At 43.9% G+C, this 14,040-nt stretch overlaps 1 protein-coding gene across 1 annotated transcript in view; it reads right to left on the bottom strand.

The window, feature by feature from the left end:
- Frem1 (FRAS1 related extracellular matrix 1) overlaps window positions 1-14,040 on the bottom strand; it is a 124,877-nt gene that overhangs the window by 46,889 nt on the left and 63,948 nt on the right. Inside the window, exons 21-23 of the mRNA XM_055629458.1 lie at window positions 12,465-12,606; window positions 9,300-9,495; window positions 3,402-3,666 (exon numbers count right to left, since the gene is read on the bottom strand). Of these exons, the coding sequence (XP_055485433.1) occupies window positions 3,402-3,666; window positions 9,300-9,495; window positions 12,465-12,606 (603 nt within the window). The remainder of the gene's footprint in view (window positions 1-3,401; window positions 3,667-9,299; window positions 9,496-12,464; window positions 12,607-14,040) is intronic.

Raw genomic sequence — 14,040 nt, 5'->3', positions numbered from 1 at the left:
CAACCTAGATGTCCATCAACTGAAGAATGGATACAGAAATTGTGGTACATTTACACAATGGAATACTACTCAGCTATTAAAAACAAGGAAACCATGCAATTTTCAGGCAAATGGATGGAACTAGAAAAGACTATCCTGAGTGAGGTAACCCAGAACCAGAAAGACATTCATAGCATATACTCAGTTACAAGTGGATATTAGTCATATAATATAGGATAAACATACTAAAATCTACAGACCTAAAAAAGCTAAACAACAAGGAGGACCCTAAGGAGGATTCCTAATTCTTATTCAGAAGACAAAAGGATAGACCCTGGAAGCTATGGAAGAGAGGGAACAGGATGGGAGTCTACCATAGATGTCCTTTGAAAGATTCCACCCAGCAGGGGATTGAAGCAGATGAAGAGACCCACAGCCAAACTTTGGGCAGAATGTAGGGAGTCTTATGGAAGAAGGGGAGGATAGAAGGACAAGAAGAGGATAGGACCTCCACAGAGAGACCAAAAAAAAAAAAAAAAAAAAATCTGGGCCCAGCGGGCCAGCAGAGACTGATGCATCAACCAAGGACCATACATGGAAAAGACCTAGTCCCTCTGCTCAGACCTCCCCATAGGCAACTTAGTCTCCATGTAGGTCCACAGTAAGGGAAGCAGGGGCTGTCTCTGACATGGACTTGGTTGTCTGCTCTTTGATTACTTCCCCCTGGAGGGGCGACCTTGGCAACCCACAGAGGAAGAGGATCCAAGCCGTCCTGATGACCCTTGACAGGCTAGGGTCAGATAGTAGGGGAGGAGGATTCCCCTTTTCAGTGGACTAGGGGAGGGAGATAGGGGGAGAAGAGGGTGGGACCAGTAGGAGATAAGGGAGGGGGCTACAGTAGGGACATTAAGTGAATAAATTGTAATATATATATATATATATATATATATATATATATGAAAGAAAAACAAAACAAAATTCAAAATGAATGGATAGATAGATAGATAGATAGATAGATAGATAGATAGATAGATAGATAGATGAGAGATGGATGCCAACAACTTAGGTGACTTTCCCTGATTGAATCAGGCATTTCACAGGGTCACTAGTCCCGAGTAAGGGATTTGGGATTAGGTTTTCGCCATCTTAGCACCTTGCCTTCACTTCCCTCCATCTGTATGTATTCACTCACTGGTTTCCCCAGCCAGCTCACCAGTTCTTCCAGCAGCCATTAATGTCTGAAGCTGACATTAATGGGCATTAACTAGAGAATCAGGAATGGACAGAAGCAAAGGGCCCCAGAAATGAATATACAATTAAAATCCGTGGTTCTGGTGGGCATGAATGAGACCGAGGAGTACCCACTTTCCTCGGCAGACAGAGGAAAGCACAGGCCCCACTCCTGTCTGAGACTTCCCTTCTCTGCCATGACCACGCTTGCTACTGCAAAGACGGAAGGCGAGACAGTGGCCGAGGAAAGACTATGATAACAGTGGCAACGCCCGGATAATAACAATGGCAGATAGTGCTAACTCAGTTCTTCCGATAGGCCTATGTGTCTATGCACAGCAGGTGCCTGATTCCTTTAAGCCTCCCTATGACCCTGTTTGGCTAGTACAAGGAGCACTATGCGGTCCCGTAGAAGGAGCAACAACACGAGTGGCTGTGTCACTTGACGAAGCTCATGGAGCCGTGAGTCACAGAGGCAATAAATGACCCTGAGCCTGTATTCTCACAATAGTAACATAGCACTCAAACACAGGAGCCAACTAGAAGAGGACTCTCTCTCTTCTGATGTTTTCTCTAATGCCCAACAACACTCAAGCACAAACTCAGTGAAGCTATTGCTCAATTAGATAATTACCTTCCTGTTTGAGGATATTTTCCTGACCCCCTTCCTCTTTATCGATATCCTAGATGGATCAGGTAGTAAAGGGCTTGATCTGAAAGCTTGAGGATTGGATTTGAACCCTAGAACCAACATAAAAAGCTGAGCGTACTAGTGTGTGCTTGTTGTCCCGGTGCTAGGGGTGGAGACGGGCGGGGGCCTTCCAGGGCTCACTGGTCAGCCTGGCCTGGCCAGTAAGATCAAGGCTAAATAAGAGACCTTATCTGAAAAACACGATAGATGGCATTTGAAGAACAACACCCAGGGCTCTTCTCTGGGTTCCACGTGTGTGTGGACTTGCACACACGTGTGCCACCCCCACAGGAGCGCACATACAAGAGAGAGGGCGGTGGGACACGTCAGTTCATATCTGTCAGTATTCTTGTTGCTGCTTAACACTAGATTTAATCTGGGTCATTAAATCACCTTCAACACTCAAACGGTACGCGACACCGTCCTCATTGCCCCAGACTGCCCATCACGGCAGGAATTTTGAGAGGTCAAATGTGACCCAGAAGAGAGGGATTTCAACGTGGACGCCCTTACAGCTCATGTGAGTTATGCTGCCCACTGGACCATACGGGCGTCTGCAATTCTTGTTACTCTACAGCGTGCTCCAGAAGGTTAGGTGGATGGGGCAAGACATCTTCCTGGAGCTCAGAAGTCCCCAGTAATTAATGCTCTCTAGCTGGCGAAAGTGAACAGTGGGTCATATACTCAATGACTAATCCAAGGTTGCCTGGTTCTGATCCCTGGCCCGAGTCTCCAATTTTATCAAGGACCGCATGTCCAGCCAGCTTCCCCCAGCACTAGACAGAACTGTCAGAATTTCTCCTGCTTTGTGAGACTGGAAACCAATATCCACATTTTAAATGGATACAGATTTGCCTTAGCATTGTATCTTTGCCTTTGCGCCCCAGATCGTTACTCCCCCCAGTGATTTATTTGATACTGAATCCTCCAGCAGGTGCACAGCCCCCAATTATAACCTGGTTTCTATGGGGAAATATGATCCACTTTGTGACAATGTGATTTATGATATAGTTACAGGAACATGTTGTGTCAAAAGGCAGTGTCTGCTCATGCCAAATTTATTATGCTAATAAGTGCCTTTTTCTCAGATAGAAAAATGCATGCAGAAAGGGGAAATTACGTTTCTGTGTCGTTCTGGAACGAGGGTCTTCTCAGCTCTTTGTGTTCCTTTCAGAGAAGAGCTTGAACACAGATCTGCTTATCACTCTTTGCTCTTAACAATGGCTCTGCTTGTTTGCCCTGCTTCTGCCATTTCAATAATGTGCTTTTTCTTTTAGTTCAGTCAGGAAACAGACGAAAACACAGCCACAGAAGAACCAGAAAAGGACTTATATCTTCCTTCCTTTAAAAGATAACACTGTTTCATGTATCCTTGGGTTAAGCAGATGTTAGGGAGACACACAGTAAAATGGCTAGTGCATGGGGTATGCTAACCTCACTCTTGTTTCTCTTCCTAAGCATTAATTTAAGGAAGGGGTTCAGAAAAATGTCATAGGCTTACCTGAAGCTGTCGTTGGGGGCGGCTGCCCTGCTCTTGTGTGTGTAGCAGATTGTCTGTCCTGCTATGTCCATTTGGCTAAAGCTGGTAATGGGAACTCCAGGATAGTGAACGGACTCCACCTGGCCGTACTGTGGCGGGGAAGTGATGAGGTAGAGCAATTCCTCAGGCTTGCCTGCTCCATCCACAGCCAGGAGAGTGGCAGTCGTCAAGAAACCCCTGTCACCTTTGGCTACCACGAGTGGTTTTGCGTGAATGACAATATCACCTGCATGGCAAGAAGATTTTAGTTAAGATTCATATTTAAAATACCGGTTTTCCTGCTCTTTGATCACTTCCCCCTAGTGATGCGGCCTTACCAGGCCATAGAGGAAGAGGATCCAGGCAATCCTGATGACACTTGATAAGCTAGGGTCAGACGGCAGGGGGAGGACTCCCCTTTCAATGTAGTAGGGGAAGGGGCTAGTGGGGAAGAGGGAGCGAGGGATAGATGGTGGGATAGAGGACATGAGGGAGGGGCCTACAATCAGGATATAAAATAAATAAATTGTAAAAAAAAAAAAAAATACTCAATGTCCCCATTGATGAAGGCATCACACACTTCAGACACAGGACTTGGAGAGACTGAGCTGCGTCTGACCTGGAAGCCATGTCCCCGAAGACCGGCTCTCCAAGTGTTGGAGACAGCACGCAAGCTGCCAAGGGAGAAAAGCAGCCAGTCATCCTACTCAGCTGTAAACTCCCTCACCCCTCATCAAAGAACATCCTTTTTTGCAGGAGATGGAACTATTACAGAAATCCACAACAGCTTGGAATGCAGAGAACAACTGACCTTGGGGCACCCAGCCCCAGCTGAAACGTTTATATCATAACCTAAAGCTCAGGGATCACAAGGGAAGAAGGGCAGAGAGACTACGTCTGAGGAGCAGGATGTCTACAGAAACAGTGTCGTCTTTATGGGAGGGGGTAGCTGCCCCATGAAATCATAACAATATGGTTGCCTAAACAAGGCCTACAAAATGACAATACCAGTTGACATGCCAATGTGTATGGGGGAAATCTCACAAGGCTCGGTCACCCCTCAGATGGAGAGTGACAGGCAGCTAATGGCTGCTGAAAGAGGGGCAATCAGTCTTCTCCAGGAATGAGCCCCTGACAGGTTATCCAGTCCCAAGGGGTTAGCCCTAAACACAGGTATGGACTAGATGGACTCAGCAGGTTGTGTGTCTGGTATGTAGTAATTAAAGAAGAAGAAGCCAAAGGTTTGAGAGGGAGGTGCACTGAAATGGAAATGGAAGGCGCTGGAGAGGAGAGGTGAGAGTGGAGAAGCTGCAAATACAGCACTCATGGACGACACTGTCAAAATGTTTTAAATTCCAAACAAATGTGATCCCTGTGATGGTGACTGTTCATTGTTAAATTGTTTGGGTTTAGAATTATCATGGAAACACAACTCAGGGTGTGTCTGTTACAGTGTTTCTAGAAATTGGAACTGCTAAGGGTTTACCCTGAATGTAAACCTTAACCGGTATCATTAACTGGTGGGGCAGATTATATGACAACAAAGCTGAGCACTGGCCTTCATGTTTCTGTCTGCCAACTGTGGATGCAAAGTGGGTAGCGAGCTGCCTTAAGTTGCCACCACCATGCCTTCCTCACCATGATGGACTGTCCCTTTAGCGCTTTAAACCAAGATAGGTCCTCTTCCCCCAAGTTGCAGAAAAATGTAACATACAATGTCCAAAGTAAGTATAAAAGACAAAGGGCAAAGTGTGCTCAAGTCAAGACTAACCTGCTGTGGGAAGACCTTTGTTTTGTTTTGTTTTGTTTTGCTTTGGTTGGTTTGGTTTGTTGATAGGATTTCTTTGTATAGCCATGGCTGTTCTAAAACTATAAACCAGGCTGGCCTCGAACTCAGGAATCTGCTTGCCTCTGCCCCCCACGTGCTGGGATCAAAGGTGTTTGCCATCATCACCTGGCAAGGACTTTCTAACTTATCAGTCAAAAGGACTGAGTGAACACTTCACTGAAGAAACAAAGCCTCATTTTATAATACACCTATTTTATAATGTTAAAAAATTCATAGACAAGTGTATGAATGAGCAAGATAGAAGTGATTAGCATATAGGCTGACGGCATTTCACAAACCAGCTTCATTTACTAGAGATCCATTAAAAATAATCGTACCTAAAATATAAAGCTTTGAGTTGGAGATACAGCTCAGTTATAAAGTGCTTGCCTGGCATGCACAAGGACCAAAGCTCAATTCTTAACACCACAAAGTAAGTAAACAATCAAAATGAGCAGGGCTGCTCCATGTCAGGCACGGGGGTGGGGCTCTGCTTCAGGGAGGAGCTTTATCCCAGCCTCCAGATTATAACTTTGGGATGTGGAGGCACTGTTTAGTGCTAGAGACTCTCTCTTACTGAGAGTGGGAGACAGAATTGGCTTTAAAAGTCACTCACTAAAGGCCCAACTCATAAGCACTGCACTGCGCCACTCCCTCTTCAGTATTCAGCACTAAATGGGTGAATATCCAACAAGAAAATGAAATAAATACGTGAGATAGATTGAAAACACAAGATCCAATAAGACTTCTTAGGGAATGAGAAGGGCCCTATGGGTTTGTATGTTTTAATGCCTGATCCCCAGTTGGTAGAACTGACTGGGAAGGATTAGGAAGTGTGGCCTGTTGAAGGGGGTGTGTCCCTGGGGGGTAAGCCTTGAGGTTTCAAAACTACAGGACATTTCCAGTTGGCTCGCTATTACCCACTTGCGGGTCAGATGTAAGCTCTCAGCTATGCCTGCCTGTCTGCTGCCTTGCTCCCTGTCATGATGGTTACAGACTAACCCTCTGAAACGGAATGTCCCTCTGTTGCCTTGGTCATGATATCTAGTCACAGCAACAGAAAAGTAACTAAGACAAATCTCTTGAGAAAACAAAAACAAAACATCAAGATGGCTTAACTTATTTTTACATTTATTTATTCAGTATGTGTGTATGTGTATGTCTGCGTGTGTCTGTGTAGGTCAGAGGACAATTTGATTTGAAGGAATTGGTTTTCTCTGTCCACCATGTGGGTTTGCTAGATTGAAACTGAGTTGTTGGGCAAGTTCCTTGACCCACTGAGACTTTTTTTTTTTTTTTTTTTTGGCCCAAGATAGTACAGTTTCAGATGAGCATTTCTAACGAGGGCTGATAGTGCCCTCCCCACCACATAACACACAAAAACTCACACATACACCATACCACACAGTCTATGCCACACACTCATACACACACATATACCATACACACCACATCATACATATGCATCACATCACACACACACACACAGCACACATGCACACGCATGCAGACCACACTACACACACAAATTCATACAGCACACTACACCCCTACGCTTCACCCCACCCCAGCCCACCCCCTTGGGATGTTTGCCAATGTCTGGAGACATCTTAGGTATGTATGTATGTATGTATGTATGTATGTATGTATGTATGTGTTTGTTTATTTATTTAATGTATATGAGTGTTTCATTCTAGGGTGAATAATCCCAGGACTGGCAAGATTGTGAAATTTTGTTTCAAATGACCAAACTGGTATTTTGGGCATACTGACTTTTTTTTCTCCAACTGAAATGCAAGAATTAAAGATTATTCTAAATTCCAATGAAAATCTAAGCCTCAGATGCTGTGAGGAAGTAAGAGGAACAAACAAGGAAGGGAAAGTTAAAATGTTACAGGGTGCTTTTACCAGGAGCACAGCTGCCTGTGGGGCGGGGGTAGGGCACCCAGCTCTTGCCTTTCTGCCACTCGCTCTCCAGCGCTTCAAAGCCGAGTAGTGGCATGGGTAAACTGCAGACCTGTGCACCCTAAATGGCTCCTAAAGGCATCCTTTCTGCCACTGTGGAAATAAGAACTCATCACATCACAGCTGGAAGGTGAAAGGTTTTTATAATAGGTCCTAGACATAGCTGAGCATATGTTCTGGATAGAGAAAATAGTTCAGCCAGCTACACAGTATGGCTCTGCTTGAGATAAGTTAGGCTTGGGCTGGGGAGATGGCTCAGTGGTTAAGGGCACTGGGTGCTCTTTGCAGAGGACCTGGATTCAGTTCCCAGCACCTACATGGCAACTTACAACCATTTGTAACTCTAGTGTCAGGGTATCTGACACCCTCCTCTGGCCTCCACAGGAACCAGGCACACATGTGACACACAGACATACACACAAAGCTCACACACATTCAAAAAAAATTTAAATAAAAAATATGAATGGATCTCATAAAAAGTTATGCTTGTGAAGTCGTGAGAAACATAAGCAACTTATAAATGTCATATTAAGTAGCATAAAAAAAACAGCAGGAAAACAGGGTACAATGTTGCACAGTGATAAAACAACAATACAAAGAAGCAAGAGAAATTCTGAGCTTCTTAAATGTTCGTGGATAAATACATCTGACCACTTACTATGGGTTTTCATAAATCGTTTTGAAAACAATTGCACATTAATTCGGTGTGGTGAGGTGCTCAGTAACCTAGGGTCATTTCTTTCTGGGTACATGCGGAAGCTTCTATTGCCCAACTTCCCCGAATATATCCTATGACTGTGATTCAGCCACTGGAAGGCATAAAAGAAAAGTGAGCTGCCTTCAAGCAGAATCGATGAGACCTTGGTCCATGAGCTCTTTCTCAGCCTCTCACTTCCTAAGTGACTATGGACTTAGAGATGAAGAGGTGACTGGACAGGAGATGGCCCAGGTGCCTGTGGAATGTCTTCTCCCCTGCTGTGAAACTAAGACACTGAGAAGAAAGCCTGCTTTGACACATCGCCTCCCTTGTGCCAAAATGCTAGAGTGTTCCATTTGCCTAGCATCTTGTGTGCACAATTGTACTAATTACGTTTCTGTTGTGGTGATTAAACACTGATCCAAATCAACTTGAGCAAGGAAAGGGTTTCAGCTGACAGGTCACACAGTCCATCATCAAGGGAGCCCAAGGTAGGAACTGGAGGCAGGAACTGAAGCAGAGGCCTTGGAGGGAGGCTGCTTACTAGCTTGTTCCCATGGCCTGCTCAGCCTCCTTTCTTCTACTTCTCAGGACCACCAGCCCAGGGGTGGTGCCATCCACAGTAGAACGGGCCCTCCCACACCAATCATTAACCAAGAAAATAGCCCCAGATTTGCCTACAGTTCAATCTGATGGAGGCAATTTCACAACTAAAGCTCCTCTTCCCAGGTGTCAAGCTGTACAAACCCAACCAGTACAGTGATATTTTTGCAGAAAAGAATAAATGTACTCAGCATCATCTACTTTATTTATCTGATCATCCTTAATCACAGAATATATTCTATAACTGGAAAGCAAGTAAATAAAATGTAAGGAATAACATTAACTCATATAAAAATTAATTGAGGACAATTGTAATTATTCCACATGCATAAAATAAAGTTGTTGGGGTTTTTAAATTGCACTCAAATCACTGAATTTAGTTCTGAGCTTCACGACCAAATAAGGAAGCATTCAGTCAATACAGCATGTACTAAGGATCAAAGACTGTTTAATCTGAAAGTGTGTAGACCCTGAGTCTGCGAACAGGATAGGATTCCTAACCTCCTGGTGTAAGTTCATAAATTATAGAATAGCGGCAGTTGAGTATCAAGAACTCACATTGTCCTTTGCTTAAACATTTTTTCCTTTCTTTCTTTTGTTATTTTGCTTTGCATATATTGGTGTTTTGCCTGAGTGGGTGTGTTTGTGTATCATGTGTGTGCCTGATACCTATGGAAGGAAGTCAGGAAATTTTCTTGGCCTGTAATTCACAAATGTGTGGACTTAAACCAGCTCATTTCTACTGACAACCACTGGCCCCAGTAAGCATGGGTAAACGCACTCTTACCTTTTCCAGAGTCTTCAATGATGATGTGACAGTCAAATGCAGGTGATCTGTTATCCCCATCCCAGAGGTAGAAGGTGAAGCTGTCTCCATCCTGGGAACCCACTTTGCCAGTGTGTGTGTATCTCAGCAAGTTCAGGTCCACGTCCTCCTGAGTGCACTGCATGCCAGCTGAGAGAGGGATCCAGTCCCTCCCTATCTGAAAGGTGCTACAGTCAGGCAGCCTTCTGGCTTCCCTGGTTCATAGTGGACATTTTCCCCATGCCCTGAAAACTTCTGATAGGGATGCTTGGGGGAAACTCTACGCTACTCTTCACCAGTGTGTGTTCCTTTCAAAGAAATATATTAAAATAATTAAAGACCTTGGGTGAAAAACAGCTTCAACCAAAGGACTTTTGACAAAGCCATTCAACAGCACTGGTATTTCCGAAGTATTTATCATCAGTAATCATGGCTGATTAAATATCCCAATTAACGAGAGCAGGTGGGCAATCAGTTGCTGGAACTGGCTGCTTAGAAACTAAATATGTTTCTTTTGGAATTCCCTCTTTTTATTTATTTTAGTTTTGAATTTTGTATAACTAATAAAATACACACACCCTTTTTTTTTCAACATGACTTGTGTTTACAAGCTCACTGGGTAAAACAGAATCAGAATGCATTAGCATTTTCCCCAGCCCACTGTCCAGCCTTACTAAAACCTAAAGGAAGCTGTCAGATCCCCATCACGCCCCCTATTCCCCGAACCACACACACACAGTAGACAGTCAATACCATCTACATTTTCCATCTGGATCTCGAAGCTGAATTCAACCTTAGTTAAACACGTATTTTGTACAGTTTGGGGGGCAGAAATTGTGGCATTTTTGTTATTGAAAGGCTTTTAGGCTGGCAGACTGGCTAATAACTGGAAAATTATTATGGAATAATAAATTTATATTGTATTAATAATACTATTTTACATTCTCTTAATTAAAGTTAAAATAATAATACTATTATTATTATTATAAAATTAAAAAATAATACTATTTTAATTCTCTTAAATTCCTAGCATAGCTTTCCCTAAGAATAGTTCGCAAAAAATCATTCAATATAACTAGAAGAAAATGTCCTTTTCAGTGATTCACAATAAGAATTGCAGTGCAGTTTGCCTGTCTGGCCAACAGACTGGAGCACATTTAAGTCATGTGTGTTTTCTTTTTTGTTAGTCATCCATCCCCAGTTCCTTTCTGCTACATCATCACTCCTCTTGAGCTCTCCTACTTGGTGCGATTTCTTCTCCTGGAACATTTTTGCCCACCTGACATTTGCAGACCTGTGCAAGTCTGCTGAGTGAAGTAACTTATAGCACAACAGTTAAGCTGAGCTATTTTTCCTTTTAGCGGGTATATTTGCAAATAAAGATTTTCAAATAGACTCGTTTTAAGCCAGGCTGCATGGAATTGCTTTTAACTTTTCCTCTTGATAATATTGTCCTAGAAAATAAATACAGGGGAAGGCATCATTTGCGCTCTTGTTTCTAATTCTTCATTTACATTCCCAAATATGAGTTTGAAACAACACAATCATCTGATGCCAGGAAAAGGAAGGGGAAAAAAAAGAGAGAGAAACTTAAAATAAAAAACAAAACAAAACAAACAAACAAACAAACAAACAAACACAAATGAAGGGATGCTAACAAGAAAATAAGAAGCCTTGAGAGTCCAGGAGGCCTGGAGACCTGTTCCCTAGCCTCAGCCAGCCAGCCTCAGCGAGCCCGAGGGAGGTGTGAGAAAATGGTGTGTAGCCCTGCTGGGGCCTGGACCCATCTGGATCTTCTCATATCTGAAGCCACTCAGGCCCCAAGCCACCCAAACGTGTGCACTCTCACTGCGTTTCTGCTTCATTACGCTTTGAAATGAAATAAGGACACAGCTGTACCTCAATTTAAATCAGTGATTGCTCTTCTCTCTGACTCTCTGTGGTACCCACACTCTGTGACAATCAAGCTGTTCCCCACAGAATGAATCCTCGCTGCTTTTCTATTCTAAACTGAGCCTGCATTAGATTAAGACTCAAGCATTCAGGTAATCACATCGAGGTTGGCTAGAGGTTGTTGCTGGTCTCTAGCCACCATTCATGTAAACGTTTTGACCCCTGAGTCGGCTGACCTTCTCCAGTGGCTGATCTATAATTCAGGTTGGGCTAGTCATTAAGCATGACGGCTGCAGTCTGAATAGACTAGAAATCTGCTATAACAGGACTAAAAGGAATCAAGAGGGTGTGAGCAAGCTCCTGGAACAGTTAGCACCAGAGCCCGAGTGACTTAACCCTTCATGTGCCTTCATGTTCCCATGTTTTCCACTTTCCATTAAAGCATTAAGTTTGGAACACATACAAATGCAGGAATGTTGCTTTACTGTCACACAGTTTGATGGATTCTAATACAGCAGTTACTAAGACATGACAGCCATCAGTGGGGTGGAGGGATGGCCACGACCTGAAGGTTTGCCTAGTGTAGTTTTTTGATTCAAGATTTTGCCTTCTCACAACATTTCCATGAGGCTGGAAAAAGAGATTTCCTGATAAAGACAGTCACCAAGACAGATTTTTAAATGTTGCCATGTTCCTGAGAACGGCTTCGAGTACGGCAGAGAAAATGAGAGAAGTGAAATGAATGGCACTGGAATGGGAGAGGAGGACACAGGCATTAGGAAGGAGCGAAAGTAGAAGTTGAAGACGGAGGGAAGGAGTTGGGGAGGAAGAAAAAGGAGGAGTGGAAACATATTCAAAAGTTTTCTTAACAGGAAAAGGAAATGCTCTACTTTCGAATGAAAACTACGCGTATGTGAGAATAAATGTAATTGCACAAGAGCGTATATTGGTAAAGTTCACATCTGCTTTGGGAAATGAAGGTGATAGGGCCACTCTCGGGCTGGACATATTGCTCAGTGGTTAAGAGCACACGCTGCTCTTGCAGAAGAACAACACCCAAAACAGGCAGCTCACCTGCACCTATAATTCTAGCTGCAAAGGTTCTAACCTCGGTAGGCACCTGCTCAAAACTGGCACATATAACTCATATAATTCATATAACACATATAAAAACTGGCACATATAACACATATAACTCATCTGGGTACACACGCATTAAAAATAAGAATTGATTATTTTTAAAAGGTCACTTACCTTAAGCTGAAGTTGCCCATTTTGGGGAAGTCTTTCAAATAAATAGTGAATATTCTCCCTGGGTGAGTCTTTATCTACGGCTGAAAGAACAGCACTAGACAGAACACGCGTATCGCCCACAGCCACTGAGATTTTGGCCTCCCTGTAGAAGGGAAAATGCCAGTGTTGATATGAAGGTGGATTCTTGTATTGGTTATCACGGGTCCCAACCTCAAGAATTAACAAGTAATAACCAATACCCAAAGTACTGGAAACTGAGTCATATACCAAAGTCTGAAAAAGGAGCATGACCAAAGTCTGAAAAGGTAGTGTGACCCAGCAGCCATTACTAGGGGGCCAGGTGAGAGAGGTTTGTGGGGTTTACATGAAGAGAACATTACATTTTTATGTCACATGTAGTTTATATAAGGATCTGCTATTCATTCTTTCATCTAATGCTTACAATGTCTCCATGAAGAAAGTAGGTCAGCTATATCTAACTAGACACATAGAAGCCTACTGAAAGTAACTTATATAATGTCCCCAGGCTCTTCCTGAATGCCCTCCTGTCGTTGATACTCTTTGGTTATCTCTGGTCCTCTAGTCTCTTCCTCCTCCTGAAAAGGCCCTGGTGCATGTGGTCTTCATAGAGGCTCATTTTCCTGAAGAGATGGAGCCACCAGGCTGGCTTCTGGCATCTGGACAGCCAACTGGGAGCATGAACGCATGGGGCAGTGAGCAGCTGCTGCTTCTGTGTGGACACTGAAGGCTTTCCCCCGCCTCACCCAAGTGAGGAAGGGATTTCTTTCCACCAGCTCTTTCTAGCTCTCCACTGTGATCACAGTGAGACCACAGATGACTACTCTGTCCACAAGTCTTGCTTCTGAGAAAGATGGGCATGCTTGAAGTCTTAGCCTTGGGACCAAGGACATCACAGCTCACAAGTGACATCAGCGAACACCCGGTCTTCTGCAGAGAAGCCAACGCCTGACACTTCCTCCCAGCCTCTCTCATTCAAAGAGGGATCCCTGCCAGCCTAGAACTGTCAGCTTCCCTCATAGGACGTGGTGACTTCATCTACCTTCCTAATGGGGAGGAGGAATCACAGTATTCTAGAAAGCTAAAGAATCTGGTGGTCAGTGGTGCCTTTTATAAAATGAAACTTGGCCACAAGTCACTGTGAGAAAGACAAGGCTGGTAGGAAAAGCATGTCAGAATTACATGGCAGCAATGGCAAGTATCACAATCTGAGTTGCCCTACAAGGAACTTTGGGGGAAAGGACTGTGTTATGGGTAATTTTGTAGAAAGGGATCCTGGAAGTAGATAGATGGGAGCTGGCAAGAAGGACAGGGGAAGGGCAACAATGAGTGATTTTATTGCTGAAGGCAGTTGAGGGACCTGACGAAGTTGGTCAGGAAGTCTCTAACCTTTAGATTCAGAACAGCCTCTTGCCTCAACCTCCCAAGGAGCTGAGACTACAGACACACGCCTCAGTGCCCAGCTAGGATCTTTTGAGGACCCATGCCGAGCATGACAAGATTAAGCTTCCGGAGGGCAGAAAGGTGGGACTTTTGTCTTATTTACTCTCTCTCACAG

The sequence above is a fragment of the Psammomys obesus genome, unplaced genomic scaffold (assembly GCF_907164565.1).
Source record: "Psammomys obesus unplaced genomic scaffold, mPsaObe1.curated_primary_1811, whole genome shotgun sequence".
In the NCBI taxonomy this organism is placed as follows: domain Eukaryota; kingdom Metazoa; phylum Chordata; class Mammalia; order Rodentia; family Muridae; genus Psammomys; species Psammomys obesus.
The sequence above is the reverse complement of the archived record's forward strand: the minus strand, read 5'-3'. Positions and strand labels throughout refer to the sequence as shown.